The following is a 15635-nucleotide window of genomic DNA, read 5'->3' as shown; positions in this document are numbered from 1 at the left end:
CTGGGGCGGAGATTTGAACCGGCCCGGGCGCGGGGGGCGGGAGACGGCTTCGGTTGCTGTTACCCCAACCCCTCCCGGCTCGCTGTGAGTGGGGGCTCTGTGGGCAGGGACTCCAGAGGGGGGCGCTGGGAGGGGCCTTGGGGGTTGGCTGGGGGGGGCTGGGAGAAGCCCTTGGGGAGAGAAGGAAGGAACAGGGAGCTGGCTGGGGGAGGGGTATTAGAGGTAGGTAGGAGGGGGGGCTGGAGGCTGGGGGAGGGGTATTAGGGGTAGGTAGGTAGGAGGGAGGCTGGGGGAGGATGTGGGGGGGAGCTAGGTAGGAGGGGGGCTGGGGGAGGATGTGGGGGGGAGCTAGGTAGGAGGGGGGCTGGGGGAGGATGTGGGGGGGAGCTGAGTAGGAGGGGGGCTGGGGGAGGATGTGGGGGGGAGCTGAGTAGGAGGGGGGCTGGAGGATGTGGGGGGGGAGCTGAGTAGGAGGGGGGCTGGAGGATGTGGGGGGGGAGCTGAGTAGGAGGGGGGCTGGAGGATGTGGGGGGGGAGCTGAGTAGGAGGGGGGCTGGAGGATGTGGGGGGGGAGCTGAGTAGGAGGGGGGCTGGAGGATGTGGGGGGGGAGCTGAGTAGGAGGGGGGCTGGAGGATGTGGGGGGGGAGCTGAGTAGGAGGGGGGCTGGAGGATGTGGGGGGGGAGCTGAGTAGGAGGGGGGTATTGGGAGAAGGTGTGGGGTGAGGAAGACCCCACTGGCAGCAGGGCGTATAGAGCAGACGCTCCCCAGGGGGATGGCATGTCTGCTGCTGCTTGGGCAGGCTCTTGGCAGGCGATGCAGAGCCAGGCAGGATTTCACTCTGGCGGTTCTCAAAGTGGGCCGGGACCCCATTTTAATGGGGTGGCCAGGGCTGGCTTAGACTTGCTGCGGCCTGGGGCTAAAGCTGAAGCCTGAGGGCTTCAGCCCTGGGTGTCAGGACTCAGATTTCAATTTCAGGCTCCCTGTCTGGGGCTGAAACCCTTTTGGCTTTGGTGGTGAGGCCCAGGCTTTGCCATCTTCCCCCCCCCCCCCCCCCCCCCGGGTGGCAGGGCTCAGGCAGGCTTAGGCTTTGGTCCCCCATCCTGGGGTTGTGTAGTAATTTTTGTTGTCAGAAGGGGGTCGCGGTGCAATGAAGTCTGAGAACCCCATAGCCAGGCTGTTGGTGAGTTAACAAGGGTCAGTCCCGAGGGCTAGTTGACAAGGATCTCCCGGGGCCCATTCGCAAGTGGGTCCCAGGGGAACTAGGGTGATAGTGGAGAGGCGGAAGCAGGATGGTTCTTGGCAGAGTCAATGAAATGGCCTGTAGATGAGCATCGTCATTCAACACTGCAGAAGTTTTGATCTAGCTTACTGTGCACTGTGGTGTGGGAAGATGGGAGGGCAGTGAGGGATAAGAAGAGTACAGAGAACTGGTTTGGATGTGATGTTTTCACCCACATGAGGCCAGCACAGGAGACCTGGAGAGGTTCTCTGTGCAATGAGTCTTTACGCACACTTGCGTTTACAGAATTAATTGGCTCACAGAGTTCGAGGCCAGAAAGCATCACTAGATTCTTTAGTCTGACCTGTATAACACAGGCCAGAGAATGCCATCCAATCACTCCTGTATCGTGGTTCATTCTTCCTTGCTACAGGCCAGAAGTAGGATGAAGCGCCTAAAAGGAACCGATTTTATGGCACGAACCAGCAATTGGGACGAGACGGGGGTGCTGCTGTTGGAATTGAAGGTGAGACTGCAGGAGAAGACCTCTGAAACCACTCCCACTGTGGGAGAAGTGGACGTCTAGCTGTTCTCTAGATCAGACCCTTAGCAAGAAGTATGGCCAGAAAAAAAGTTTGGCATTAACTACCAGAAACAGAGGAGGCTTTGTACATGGATCCACAGTTGAGGAAGTGGGTGTGTTCCATACTCCCTAGTTGTAGGAGTGCTTGGGGATCACAGCAGGGGACTGGGGATCAGGACTCCTGGGTGCTATCCCCAGCTGTGCTGCTGACTCAGTGTAACTTCTCAATGGACGCTGCTTTCCTTCTGTGCCCCAGACTCTCCATCTGAAGAACCTGATCAATATTGTCCTGTGAGGGGGTTGGGAGGCCTAATATGAAAATGCTCTGAGATCCTCCGATAAAAGGTGTGTATCAGTTGCACTAATCATCTTGTTTCCTTTCAGGAAAGCCTTGCCTGTGCCCCAGAAGACCCAGCCAGTACAAGCAAGCTCTCCTGGCAGAGCACGGTGTGTGATAAAATCCTGCGGGCTTGCAACTACTGGCTGGGACTAGGCAGGAACTGCCTGGCACACTTTGAAAGCCTCTTGGACCTGGCTGAGCTGGCATGCCAGGGTTATATAGCAGCCGGGCCCCAGCGTGTTCCCCTTTACCTGGAGAAAATCCTCTACCACCTGCTGAGGAACATTGCCACCCAGGGAGCCTATGATGCCTGCTTAAGGTTTGCTGATCTGCTCTATGCCAACCTGGCAAGGTGCCGGTCCCCAGAGGTGCCTGCTGAAGACTTTGAGGCCATTGCCAAGAGCAGCTTTAGTGTGCTGTGGAAGGGTGCAGATGCACTTGCTAAATCAGACCAGGCACCAAAGGAAACCAGGGTGGTGCTTTCAGGCCGGCTGCAGGCCGTGCGCTTTCTGGTCTTTCTGGAGGAAGACTGCTCAGCCCAGCTGCCCCTGGAGCCCCCATTCTTTACCTCCCAAGTTGCTCGTCAAGCTGCAGCTGCTGCTGTGATGTTTGAGGCCCAAAGGACCCCCCTGAGCAAAGAAGATGCCTGCTTCTTCAGCGAGCAGCTTGCTCGCCACCTGATCGCAGCCATACTGGGTGGGAGGAGTGCAGCGGAGCCCTTGCCCCTGCAGCGGTCCCTATGCCTGTTCGAGCTCACCTTGGAGCGGTGCCGGCGTCTCTGCAAGAGCAGCTGCTTTGGGGAAGGCAAAGAAGCGATAGACGAAGCCCAGGGCTACCTGGAAGGAACTGGTGACATTGGGAAGGGCTTTGGTGCTGCTCTGGGTCTCCTTCATGCCGGAGTCCGGCTAAACCAGGTGTTAGCACTGGGTGAGAGTCAGGCTGGGCTGCCCCTCTCCCAAGCTGCTGCAGCTCTAAGCTGTGCAGCTGGAGTCCCTGAGCCCCTACCCAGAGTGCTGGGTGAAAGCTGCCAGCTCATTGTCTCTTCCCTAAATGGGTACATGAAGAAGAGCAAGCGGAGGCTGTTCAGCCTGGAGGACATCCTTGGCCTTTCCGCCTTCATGGAGGGTTATTCCTGGCTTCTCCGTAGGCTGCTGGATAGCGTGAGTAAAGCTTGTGATTTAGGGGCTTCCCCTAGGTAGGGTGGGGCCTGAGACACAAAGGGTTGTGCCAGGGTTTCATCTGGGCTTTGTATGCAGCCTGGGAGTGCAGCAAAGGATCAGACCCATTGGCAGCTGGGATCTTTCGAGCTCCAGGGCTCTAAAGCCCAGTCTGGTATTAGGCTGGAGATTGCCTATGGCTGAGGTGCCACTTCCGCAGTACACCCGCTTGGCACCACAGAAAGGAAGCACGCTCTCTGGGTAACTCTACACTCAGGTAAGTCTGAGCTCAGGTAGACATACCTGCACTAGCTTTGATAGAACTAGCGCACTCAAAATAGCAGTGTAGCCACAGCCGAGCTGCCTCAGCAAAATCCCGTCTGAGACCCTAAGAAGTACATGTGTGAGCGGCTAATGTCTGCTGCTGCCCATGCTGCAGCAACGGTGTTTTTAATGTGCTAGTTCGATCCAAGCTAGCGTGCGTTGGTCTCCCCAAGATGGAAATTACACCTCCAGTTGCAGTGTCGATGTCCCCTCTGTCTGGGAATCATGTGGCCTTCCAAAATCTAACCTGCTAGGGTGCACAGGTGTGTCTCCACCTGATAAAGGGGTTCTGCTGACAAATGCAAGCTTCCCTTCTCTGTGAGCTAGATGAGGACTAATAAGGATGCATCACAGGTGAGTGGGGTGGGCCTGCATCCACATGCTAGCCAGTTGCTGCTGCTGTTGTTTGATAGCTCATCTGTCTGCCAATTAATGATAGTGCAACCTTTTGTATTGTTTCAATGGGGCCTGATCCATGTGTGTTGAGCTGGTACGGATGCTCCTTGGGGATGCCAGTGTGCGTTCTCCGTGCTGATCTGTGGACTGCCTTTTTGTTTTCCCTCTTCAGATTCCTCCTGACAACATGAAACAGCAACAAGCTGTGAAACGGCTACACTATCACAGCCTGCAGCTCTGCACCACAGTGGCATATGATGCCTTCCTGGGTTCCCAGGTACTGGCAGTGGAGGGAATCGGGTACACCACTAGGAGCTGGGAGTGGGCAAGGGAGATTTCCAAGAAGTGTGGGTGCAAAAAAACATTAAGCTTCTCATTGCTGGACTGGTCCCAATCTGAGGCCACTGAACTCCCATGTGGGGGCTGGTTCACTGAGGTCCTGGCTCAGCAGGGCTCTGAGTGCTGTAATGACAACACTCCCTCTCTCTGAGATTGCTCAGTCTCATCAGCCTACCCCTGAACAGTACAATGGATGCCTTATGCAGCCTTTCTTGGTTGGAAGGCTTCTGATTAGACTGGGCTGAAGATGCCTTAGAGCATCACTGAATGGCCAGCAGGTCAGCGGGAGATGTCCTCTAGGAGCCATGGTTCTTGCAGGTTGTTATGAGCATACATAACATTTATTACACCAGGGTTCCCTCTTGTCAGTTGTTTTCTGCTCTCACCCAAAGGAAGGCAGTGTGGTCATGTGGTTAGTGTTGGGAAATCTGGATTCTATTCCTGAATCTGCCCTTGACTTCCTGTAAACCCTCAGCCTTTGACTCTGGGCTGCACTATTAGAGAGGCCTAGTGGACTGGGACTCAGGAGACCTGGGTTCAATTCCTGACCGTCACTGCTTTGCTGGGTGACCTTGGGCAAGTCACTCTGCCTCCCTGCGCTTTAGTTTTCCCAGCTGCAAAATGGAGATATTTACCTTTTGTAAGGTGCTGTGAGATCTACAGGTGAGAAGTATTATGCAAGAGCTAGGTGGTGATGTTCCTCTTCTACGTGGCATGAAACTTTAACCAGTATTTTGAGAGAAGAGTAGCTGGTGTATCTCATCTGGAGGTCAGACTGCTTTGCAAAGTCAAGTCAATTATCACAGTCACCACTCTATAGTGCTAACCAGCAATAGCAACTCCAGGTGCAGTGGTGACCCTCTTAGTTCTGAGAATAGCTAGCAGATAAAGGCTGTGCAACAGTGGAAGAATGCTGCTTTGTGCTCTTAATCCCTGATTATTTCTTTCCCATGCAACTGCTCAAATGTTCCAGCACTCTTGCTGCATCTCCCTTGCTCCCCAAACCTCTGATTTTCCACAGGTGGCAGGGGTGGCTGGACTGGAGCAGCTGGTGGGCTCTTGCCAAAGTGTCATTACCTGGATGCTTGATGCACTAGAGGGGCTCTCCGAACAAGACCAGGTGGACTACCTTGATGTCACAGGTCAGTCCCTGAGCCTCTGAGCAGGGTCCTGCTCCGTCGTGGGTTACAAAACTTGCTGTCGTGGGGAGGGAATGGCCTTCCCAATGTTCACTGCTCTGTGCTGCTCTGCGAGAGGATCTGATCCTTTACCCTGAATGCAGAACAAAACTCTGCATGAAAAAAGTTGGAACATTCACTAACGCCTCACAAATATCCTAAGCCCCACTGGGCTGCCAGGGAGAGAAACTGACCGCTTCCTCCACTGAGATCCCTCTGCCAGGTCTGACTGAGATTTTTCCCTTCTAGGCAGGGAAGCATTGCAATCACTCTGGGCTCCTCCCTATCCTGCAAAAGCTCTAACCTGTAGTAGCTGGAACAGGCATGGCTTGTGACCAGATGGCCCTGGTTCTTTGGATTACAAAATCCTTCCCAGAGTAACCCCGTGCTGGTGCTGGACTGGAGCTGACTACAGAATGTGGTATTGCAAAGTTTTGCCACTGGATGGTGCTAAGACTCCCATGTGAACCGGAACAAGAGCTGCATGATGGCTGCTGCTGCTCCTTTCTCTTGCCCCAAGCCTCTCCGAAGTTCTGCTTCTTGACTCCTGTTAGTCCTGGTAATCCCTGCTACCAGGGAGCAGCAGCTCCACTGCAGTGTCTTTCCTGATGGGACCCCAAAGAAAATGTTCTTCCTAGACCCCGTGAGCCATCCTCTTCCTCCCACCTCAGTATCCCTATCAACTGTTCTGTTCAAATCACCTGCCACTAGACCTTCCTCCCACCTCCCCCTCAGTCCCAGGAAGTGCTTGGCCTGCTTCTGCATCTGACTCTTCCCACTCTTCCTTAAATCTGCACTGCAGGGAAATGACTGAGCATCTTGTGGCCCAAAGAGCAGTGAAGGATCAGAGTGTGGGCTTGAGACTCACAAAGTCCACCCTGGGATGGAAGTGTGTGAGTGTGTTACTGGTATCCAGTATCCATTGGAGGAATTGATATCCATGCCTTGCACATAGCATAGGATTAGGGGGGTGTTCAAACCAGGGAATGCGGGGAGAGGGGCCCCAGAATGGTGATGTGGAGCTGTATAAAAGCCTTCAGCCTTTTTCGTCAAGAGGAGATGGTATCCTACCTTCACTGAGCTCCTGGGGCCTGATCCTGTCACTTGTGCAAATCTCCAGCAATTCAGCTGAAGTCTGTGGAGTGGCACCGGGGTAAGTGAGGAGATTTGGATAGACTAGTTTAGTAGTGACTGGTGTGTCTCCTCCTGTCAGTGTTTACACTTCCTCTGTAGACTGATGCTTTCTTCTGATGGGATGGCTGTCGGGAGTTTGCAACCATAGCTCTCTAACAGGAGGTGCCCAAGGCAAATCCTTCCTTTTTGAGACCAAATAGGGTGCCTCCATGACATACTCTCCTCGCTGGAGTATTGGGGACAGTGTCTGTAAGTGGCTACATATGGCTGGCACTAGGCCAGTGAGATCCTTGATGCTCTGCTGGAAAATCCAGATCTCTCCAGACAAGCAGTTTGCTCAGTCTCCATGAGCTGTGGGAGCAATGGCAGACAGATTCTCTTGCAAGGGTATTGGTAACAAGGCTTGCAGAATGAGGGCAGTGGGCCCCTATCCTCCATAGGGGTGAGGACAGTGTGAGAGTAATGTAATCTCGTAGTGAGGCAGCCTTTAATATTCATGCTTTTGTTTGCTGTGGCAGCCTCGTGTGCATTCAAGCTGGCCTATGGCTTCTATAGCCAGAAGCTGTATGTGGAGGCCAGCTCGGTGACTGAGGTCTTCTGTCGCAAGCTGGGGATGGCAGAATCCTGTAAATATCCAGAGATGTCCACAGAAAGAGTGAGTAGCTGCCTAAGATTCCAGGTAGCTCACTGCAGGCTTGGGGGTCTGGTGTAAGGGGGAGCCATTAGCTTGAGTACCTGGGTTATAGGAACCAGACTACCATGAAGGCAGCATGCTGCGGCCCTGAGTGTCAGGAGATGTAAGGCACTTCCTTTCTGTCCTCTCGTGATGTGGAGTCCTGACTGGCTCTCCACCAGGATGGGGGCTGCAATGTGGGGCTTGGGCCTCTAGGGAACGGGGAAGCTTTTGTCGATGGTGCCTCCTTGCAGGGATTAGGTGGAAGTGAATCTTGTCCATCCTATTCCAAAATGCTCCTTCAAGTCATGCTCTCTGTCTCTCTGCAGTTGCACAAATGCTTTAAGCTGCAGGTGGAAAGCTACAGGAAGCTGTGTTGGTTTGAGAAGGGCCTTGAGTCTGTGGCACTCTGGCTGGCGGCACTGCAAAGCAAAATCACGGAGCAGATGGCAGAGCCAGTCTTGCTCTGGGTCAGAGTCAAAATGGACGCAACAAAAAATGGAGATGAAGACTTGAGGCTAAAGTAAGGAGGGGGCTGAAATCAGGGGTGGGAGCATTTCTTTTGGCCTGTCATTTTGTGGATCCTGGGACTGGGAGCCAGGATTCCTGGGGTCTATCCTGGTTCAGCCAGTGACCTTGTGGCCAGACTGCTCTCTGCCTCAGTTTCCCCATCTGTAAAATGGAAGTATATTTCTTCCAGTAGCCCAAGACAGATCTGTTGTGTCACACACAACTAGTCACTATCCTAGCAGAGCCACAGCTGTGTAAGCAATGATTAGGGCCCTACCAAATTCATGGTCCGTTTTGGTCAATTTCACAGTCATAGAATTTTAAAAATCGCAAATTTCATGATTTCAGCTACTTAAATCTGAAATTTCAGGGTGTTGTAATACTAGGGGTCCTGACCCCAAAAATGAGTTGTGGGGGGTCACAAGGTTATTGGGGGGTGGGGGGGTTGCAATACTGCTACCCTGCCTTCTGCGCTGCTGCTGGTGGCGGCTCTGCCTTCGGAGCTGGGCAGCTGGAGAGCGGCAGCTGCTGGCCGGGAGCCCAGCTCTGACGGCAGAGTCGTCGCCAGCAGCAGCGCAGAAGGAAGGGTGGCGTGGTACGAGATTGCCACCCTCACTTCTGCACCACTGCTGGCGGTGCTGCCTTCAGAGCTGGGTGCCTGGCCAGCATCTGCCACGCTCTGGCCGCCCAGCTCTGAAGGCAGTGCAGAAGTAAGGGTGGCAGTACCATGACCCCCTCCCTAAAATAAACTTGTGACCCCCCCCTCCCCCCACAACTCTCATTTGGGTCAGCCCCCCCCATATGAGAAACACTGGTCTCTCCAAAGAAATCTGTATAGTGTAGGGTAAAAGCACACAAAAGACCAGATTTCAGTCTGTGACACATTTTTCATGGCTGTGAATTTGGTAGGCCCTAATAATGATCAAAGCTATTGACATACCTAAAGACTAACCTGACACTTGCCAGAAGAAATGCTACCTTGGCTAGAAAGCTGGGTCTGTGCTGTAGTGCACAGCTATGGGTGGGGCTATCAGGAGCCCTAGCAGCCATCTTGAGTGGCCCACCTCCAAGCACTGCTCCTGTCTGACCTGCATGTTTGCTGCAGGACTCTGAAGGATGGCTTGGAGGGGCATGGCCTGGATGTAGGGACCCTGGTGTCTGTGCTCTCTGAAGAACTGAAAGCCTACAAGGCTACACGGGCCGACACGGGGCAGGAGCGCTTCAATGTGATCTGTGACCTGCTGGAGATCTGCTCAGAGGAGAGCGGCCGAGAGCATGAGCGGGCGGTGAACCTGGTGGAGCTGGCCCAGGTGTTGTGTTATCATGACTACACGGAGCAGACGGCCTGGTGAGTGGAGGGTGGGGCGGGCCTCATCACCCTCTTATCTGCCTGTCCCTCTGCTTCCTGCAGCAGTTCTGATTGACTACCCTTCCACAGGAGGCAGCCACGTGGGGAAAGCAGCCAGTTGTGGGGGGTTCCCCAGCAGTACTGAAAACATGGGGCCACTTAGTGACCCAGCTTCTGTCTTGCAAATGTTGTTTCCAGGTCTGCAGCCCCTTGCAATCTGGCACCCTGTAAACACTGGAGATTGCTCCAGGCATGTGCAGAGCAGGAGATGTCTCCATTACACTAATGATCCCTATAGCAGAGCTACTGAATAAAAAGGGCCATGTCTTTTCTATTGTGCCTACCATCTGGGAGGTTCATGTTCCACCTACCCTATAGGAGCATTCCATGGAGTTCCTCTAGAAGACTAAAGCTAAGGCTCCAGGACAGTTGGGTTGCCCCTGGTGTGAACTATCATGGGGTTTGACCTCACATGACTCCTCTTCCCTGGTTTGAATCTTATGGTGCCGGACAATAGTCCTGGGGACTAAAGGCCTCTCTGTACAGTACATGCCTTATGGAGACACGAGTGGTGAGACAAGGGACTGGAATATGGGAGACCTGGGTTCTGTACCAAGCTCTGTCACTTAATTACTGACCTGTGCCCATTTCTCTTCTCTAAAATGGGGATAATATTTTCCCACCTTCTGTGAAGTTCTGTGAGATCCTTGAGGGTGAGATGCTGTTAGTCTGTCTTATAACCAGTCTCCTCTCCTGTAGCTCCTCCCTGGACTCAGTACAGGAGGCCCTGCGACTGTTGGACTCTGTACCTGTTAGTGCTGAGAACCAGGAGCAGCTCCTAGATGACAAAGCACAGGCCTTGCTCTGGCTCTACATCTGCACCCTCGAATCCAAAATGCAGGAGGTAGGTAGCCGCAGCAGCGGTGTGATGCAGCGCTGGTGATTCTGATCAAACCTCACTGCCACGTGGGAGGTCTATGCTCCGGAGCCACCTCGGCATTGTACTGGGGTGAGGACAGTGTTTTGGGTGTCAAGGGTAGGTGAGAGGCTTTGGCACCACAGACATGGTGCTGTCTTTGGGGAGTTGTGCCTGGGGGCAGCCCCAGTATCAATGGGGCCAATGAAAAGCTCTCCAATTGCCTGATGGCCACAATGAGAAGTGGTGGGCGCCATGTGTGCCAGCTATGCCTGGTTTAAACTGGATATACCAGGTGTCTTTCTAGTAGAACGTCAATGGTCCACCTGTAGAGACTGGCTGCAAAGCACCAGCACCTGCAGCAGTGAAATGGCTGAGCAGGAAGGACAGGGACGTGCCCATGTTGCTCCCATGCAGTTGTCTGGGATGCTGTCCTTGAGAGCCTTCCCCATGCCTGGCCCATCAGACTGGCTGCCTTCCCCCCAAGGGGTGAAAAGCCAGTGGTGATGGAGCTGAGACAAACTCTCACCCCCTGATACTTGATGGGAGATCTAGCTCTTTTCCCATCAGATGTCCCATTTACAATGTGCTGTAACTGCCTTGGCTTCTCTCAACCTGCTGCAGAGCATTGAGAGGGACCAGAGAGCCGGAGACCAGGGGCACAAGAACCTGGAGGATTTTGAACCCAATGACCTCAACTATGAAGACAAGCTCCAAGATGACAAGTTCCTGTACAACAGCATCTCCTTCAACCTGGTGGCAGATTCTGGTGAGGATCCTCTCTGAGGTGGTACAGTTAAATGCCTATCTCTTCCGGTCTGGGTTAAATCGATCCATTGGGCCCAGGAAAGAAAATCCCTGAGGTGGGGGTGAGGCACACAGTCTCCCATTCAGTCTTCCAGGGTGCAAGGGGGTGGGGGATGCTCCCATTGGGAGCAAAGGGAATGTATCCCACAATTCTGCCACTGCAGTGGGTGTGGAATTAGTGGTCTCTCCATTGTTTAGTTGAGCACATTGGGCCTGTCTAGATACTGTCACCTGCAAACCTACAACACCCCTGCTTGCGTGTGGTGGGGGTTGTTGAATCATTCCCTCTGCCTTCTCTCAAGAACTGTTTAGTCACTGCTGCTATAGAGGTGGGTTTTATCCATGTCTGATCCTCTGGCCCTGGAGGAAGAGGGATCAGACCCCTGGTGGCTGAGTGACAGCTACATGCCTTGGTTTTTAGCACAGGCCAAGTGCCTGGATGATGCCCTTGCCTTGTGGAAGAAGCTCCTGGCCAAGAAGGGAGTCCCGGTAGTGCGCAGTGCTGAGCAGACCGTGGTCTCCCTGCACATCCTGGCAGCACTCTACAGAATGATGGCAAAGGTATTTGGAGCCTTGGGCTCTGATGGGCTGGGGAGGTGGCTTCGTCATAGCCTTGTGGCATTGAGGGCTATTCAACATGAACGTTGAAGTGCATGAGGGCTTCAGACTAATACTAACCCTAGGTCATCTCTATAGCTACTCACACTAAAGTTATTTGTGTCTGACCCAGTGGCTAAAAGTGAGCCAGCGTGTTGTCTTATGTGACCCTTCATGTTTTAATCAAGTGCCTGTGCTGCTCTAGCCAAGGGGAAACTGAGGCAGAGAGCAGTCTGGCCACAAGGTGAGTGGCTGAACCAGGACAGACCCCAGGAATCCTGGCTCCTAATCCCATGCTCCATGAAATGACAGGCCAAAAGAAATGCTCCCACCCCTGATTTCAGCCCCCTCCGTACTTTAGTCTCAAGTCTTCATCTCCATTTTTTGTTGTGTCCATTTTGACTCTGACCCAGAGCAAGACTGGCTCTGCCATCTGCTCCGTGATTTTGCTATGCAGCGCGGCCAGCCAGAGTGCCACAGACTCAAGGCCCTTGTGGGCACTGCAGCCCCAGCACTTGGAGCTCCCTGACATGATCAGTGATCAGCTTCTGTTGATCCTCCTTCCTCCCTAGATTAGGACCATAGCCTGACCTACAGCAGTGCTCCCTATTGGGCCATGTAGTTGGGTATCCCTATCTCAACAGTAGCCTGTTCCATGTTTCTGAGGAAGGTGTCACACCATTATGGAAATCTCTTCAGTACTTGGCCATGGAGGTTTCATTCCTGACCCTTAGCCATTGGCGGTTGGCTTATGCCCTGAAGCATGAGGATTTATATCCTTACGCTTTTATCTACTGTAACAGAGGCGTAGGGATGGGGGTGGGAGGTGTTCATATAAACATTCAGCTCTTGAAGCCAATTAAAATCTTGTCTTTGGTACCTTGCGGCAGGGAGTTTGCAGGCTAATTATACAATGTCAGTTTCCTGTGTTGCCTTTTCTAATCTCATTGTGAGGGTCAATAGGAGCCTTCTGGTTGTGACCGTCTCTAACAATCCCTGTTTGTATCTCGCTCTCGGTGTCTCCTTTTTAAACAGTCCTAATCTCTTCCACTGTGGCTTCCTGTGGTCCCCTCTTTATTTGGGTACTCGCACGGCCCTCATTGCTGTAGGAGTGTTTGTCTCCTCTCCTCTCTCCCTGCAGCTTGCCGCTCTGAAGGGTCATGTAACTCTTAAATGGCTGCAATACCTCATCCTGAAGTGGATGAAGTGATGGCTTTAAAGTATGTGCAGCTTGTCTAGGATGAGCCTCCAAAGAGATGGGGTGTATTTGTTTTCCTTGTCCCACAGCCGCTGCAATCCATGGAAAGCTATCTCCTGATCAGAACCCTCTCCAGTGTCCTTGGTGACTGGCTTGGGACAGCCAACGCCTTGTGTCAAGTGACTAAACTACTGTTCCTGCTGGAGAGCCCCAGTGAAGCCAAGGTAAGTATCAGGGTTAGGTTGGTGGTAAAAACGTGACTTATAGGAGTGGTTCCCAAGGTGGGGTCTGTCTGGGCTTATGTGGGGGTCAGTCCTTTGAGCCAGAGCAGCATTCTAGCACTTTTGCTGCATGGAGGATGGCATTTTGTTCTCAATGGCCTCCTTCACACACCATGCATGAGAGATCATGCTGGTGGGGTTTGCTCCAGGACTATTGGAAATGAAGGGGGTTTGGGACAATTAGGCAGACTCCAGAAAGGTTCTTGGTGGAAAGAAACTTGGGAGCCACTGACCCACAGGCCGATGGTGCCATGCTCTGCTAGGGTGGGGACACTTGGCCTAACTTCCATGCTCTGAACTGTCAAGCCTGGAGTGTCGTACACTTGGTAGGTCTGCCTTTCAGCTTTTCTGTGTAGTGTTGCTGCCTTCTAGGATTGTGATGGGGAGGTGAAGAAAAGCTAGCTGCCCAGTACGTGGAAGTTCAGTGGAAGAAGTGGTTTCTAATGTGATCCTAATCTTCCAGCTTTTGTGGTGCTTTGTGCCTCTTAAGATTCTTAACATGACCATGGTTGAGCTGAATTCAGCTATCGCTCTGTGGCAATCCCTGGACTGGGCATGCTTCATTTGGCTTATCTCCTTTCAGATCTTCCTGGAAGAAGCAGAGTCCTGCTTGCAAAAGGCTGACTGCAGCAGTGACTCCTATCTAGTGCTGAAGCAAACGTGCCTTATACTCCATAGCCAACTGTGCTGTGCAAACCATAAGGTAACCAACCCTTTGAAATGTGGCTCCTGTTACTTTCCAGTCCCTTTGATGTTTAATGATTTCTGCAGAGCTGAAGCTTGATAATGTGACCTTTAAATATGGATCTACTAGAGCTAGTTGGAAAATGGAGCTTTCCCCTGCCCACAGAAAATTCAGCTTTTTTTTTTTTTGGCTGTAACAGTTTGATTTTGAAATACAGCTGCTATGCCTCGTGGGACATGTAGTTTTGGTACCTTGAGCTCCCATTGTCCTGTAGACTGGACTCCCTGCCTGGACTCCTCTCCCATGATGTATGATTACGATGCATCCTCCTCCCCACCCCACCCCCTGCATTCCTCCTGTGCATGGTAGTCACATGGCCCTGGAGCATCATAGGAGATGGAGTCTGGTCAATAGAAGAAAGTGGAAGCATGAGATGCCTCGGTGACATTTCAGAATTAACATATTTCAGTTTTCAGGCAGAAAATTTCTTTGACAAAAAAACAGAACTCCCCGTGGAATGCAGATACTCTTTTTATGAAAAGCTCAATTTAGTTGAAACCCTTACATGTTTAATAGAAAACTTTTGATTTGCCCAATAGCCACCTCCTTTAGGAATCAAGCCACCTCCTTTAGGAATCAAAGCCCACCCTGGCACCACTGGAAAGGAATCTTTGAAGATCTGATGCCAGAATGGAAACCTTTCTGTTCAGCTGTGAGAGGACTTAGAGTAATGAGTCCTCTGCAAGCCAGGCTGTTCGCTTACATGCTCCTGAGGGAAGGTGCCAGGTGGAGATGCCTGGAGAGGGCAAATCCAGAAAAGGGTGAGCAGAGGCAGTGTAAATGCCTTGCACACTGCCCCCTGCCAGTCTGAGGTTTTTCCACAGTGTTCCTGACCTAGCAGGATCTTAAACCCATTCTGCTGTGTCTCAGTCAACAGATCTTGCATGGAGGAAATCCCCTCCTCAAAAGGGGTGAAAGAAGTGGCTGTTTCAACGAAACTGTTGTTCTTGAAACTTCTCCCTTTATATTTCTAGTCCTCCACTCCAGCCTGTTCCATGGATTACAGCTACTAGAATCAAGCTGTAAGGCTGAATTGATAGGTCTTGGTTCATATGAAGACCTGTTTTCCAGGTCACTGTACCCTCAGTCCTAATCTCTATCACATACAGGTTGAAGAAGGCCTCACTCTGTTGCTAGAGGTCCTCCAGCACCCAGCCCTGCAGAAGATCTCAAAGGTTTGGTACCTGCTCCGAGCCCATGTCCTCCAGTTGATGGCAGTTTATCTCAGTCTTTCTTCAACCAGCCTTTTGCCTGAGCTCAGGCAAAAGCTCTGGGCTCAAGGTGAGCATGGGGACATGGCAAAACCCTGACTGCAGTCCAGAGTGTCTCAGCAGCATGGGAGATATTCTGATGGCAGTGGGCTTGTGGGCATATACTGGGTGGCATATGCTACCTTGGCAGACTGGGGTGGCTTGGGAGTTCACAGATACCTAGATTTGGCTTTCTTCTGGCCTGCCAGTGATGACCACCTGGCCCACAACATTAGTGACATGCTAAACTTGGGTACCTTCTACCTTTCTTGCCACAAATGTGGCAAATGCTTTTCTCCACCCCTCCTGTGTGGGCAGAAGCAAAGCAGCCTCCCGATCTGGGGCTGTCCTCCAGAGCTTTGAGAGCATGGACGCTAACGTACCAGCGGTGGATCTAGTCCTGTGTCCATCTGCAATGGCAACCAATGCCAAATCTATTTGAGGTATAGAACTCCCATAGCATACTTCATTGTATGAGGCTAGACGGGGAGAGGGATTGTTTCCTGACTCAGGCTGGGGATCAGCACGTGTCCTGGAATAGGAGGGCACTGGTCCAAGTAACTTCTATCCAAGTGTCATTGCAGATGCTCCTCTTCCTAAAAATGGCCCTCACTTGGCTGAGGGTTGCCTGCTTTGAT

General features: G+C 52.4%; 1 protein-coding gene across 2 annotated transcripts in view; it reads left to right on the top strand.

Moving 5' to 3' along the window:
- The window catches only part of ESPL1 (extra spindle pole bodies like 1, separase), a 28696-nt gene continuing 13061 nt past the window's right edge, over positions 1-15635 (top strand). Inside the window, exons 1-14 of one of the 2 annotated variants that reach the window (XM_048834736.2) lie at positions 1-84; positions 1655-1747; positions 2189-3304; positions 4194-4298; positions 5382-5502; positions 7191-7327; positions 7675-7868; positions 8961-9203; positions 9963-10107; positions 10744-10888; positions 11348-11487; positions 12811-12945; positions 13586-13705; positions 14857-15028. In XM_048834736.2, the coding sequence (XP_048690693.2) occupies positions 1667-1747; positions 2189-3304; positions 4194-4298; positions 5382-5502; positions 7191-7327; positions 7675-7868; positions 8961-9203; positions 9963-10107; positions 10744-10888; positions 11348-11487; positions 12811-12945; positions 13586-13705; positions 14857-15028 (2854 nt within the window). In that variant the 5' untranslated portion in view covers positions 1-84; positions 1655-1666. Of the gene's footprint in view, positions 85-1057; positions 1183-1654; positions 1748-2188; positions 3305-4193; positions 4299-5381; positions 5503-7190; positions 7328-7674; positions 7869-8960; positions 9204-9962; positions 10108-10743; positions 10889-11347; positions 11488-12810; positions 12946-13585; positions 13706-14856; positions 15029-15635 lie in introns of those variants that run through there. The other variant, XM_075121498.1, reaches the window with a different exon arrangement.

Source organism: Caretta caretta, chromosome 20 (genome assembly GCF_965140235.1).
Source record: "Caretta caretta isolate rCarCar2 chromosome 20, rCarCar1.hap1, whole genome shotgun sequence".
Taxonomy (NCBI): domain Eukaryota; kingdom Metazoa; phylum Chordata; order Testudines; family Cheloniidae; genus Caretta; species Caretta caretta.
Note: the sequence above shows the minus strand (reverse complement) of the source record. Positions and strands in the feature narration are given on the sequence as shown.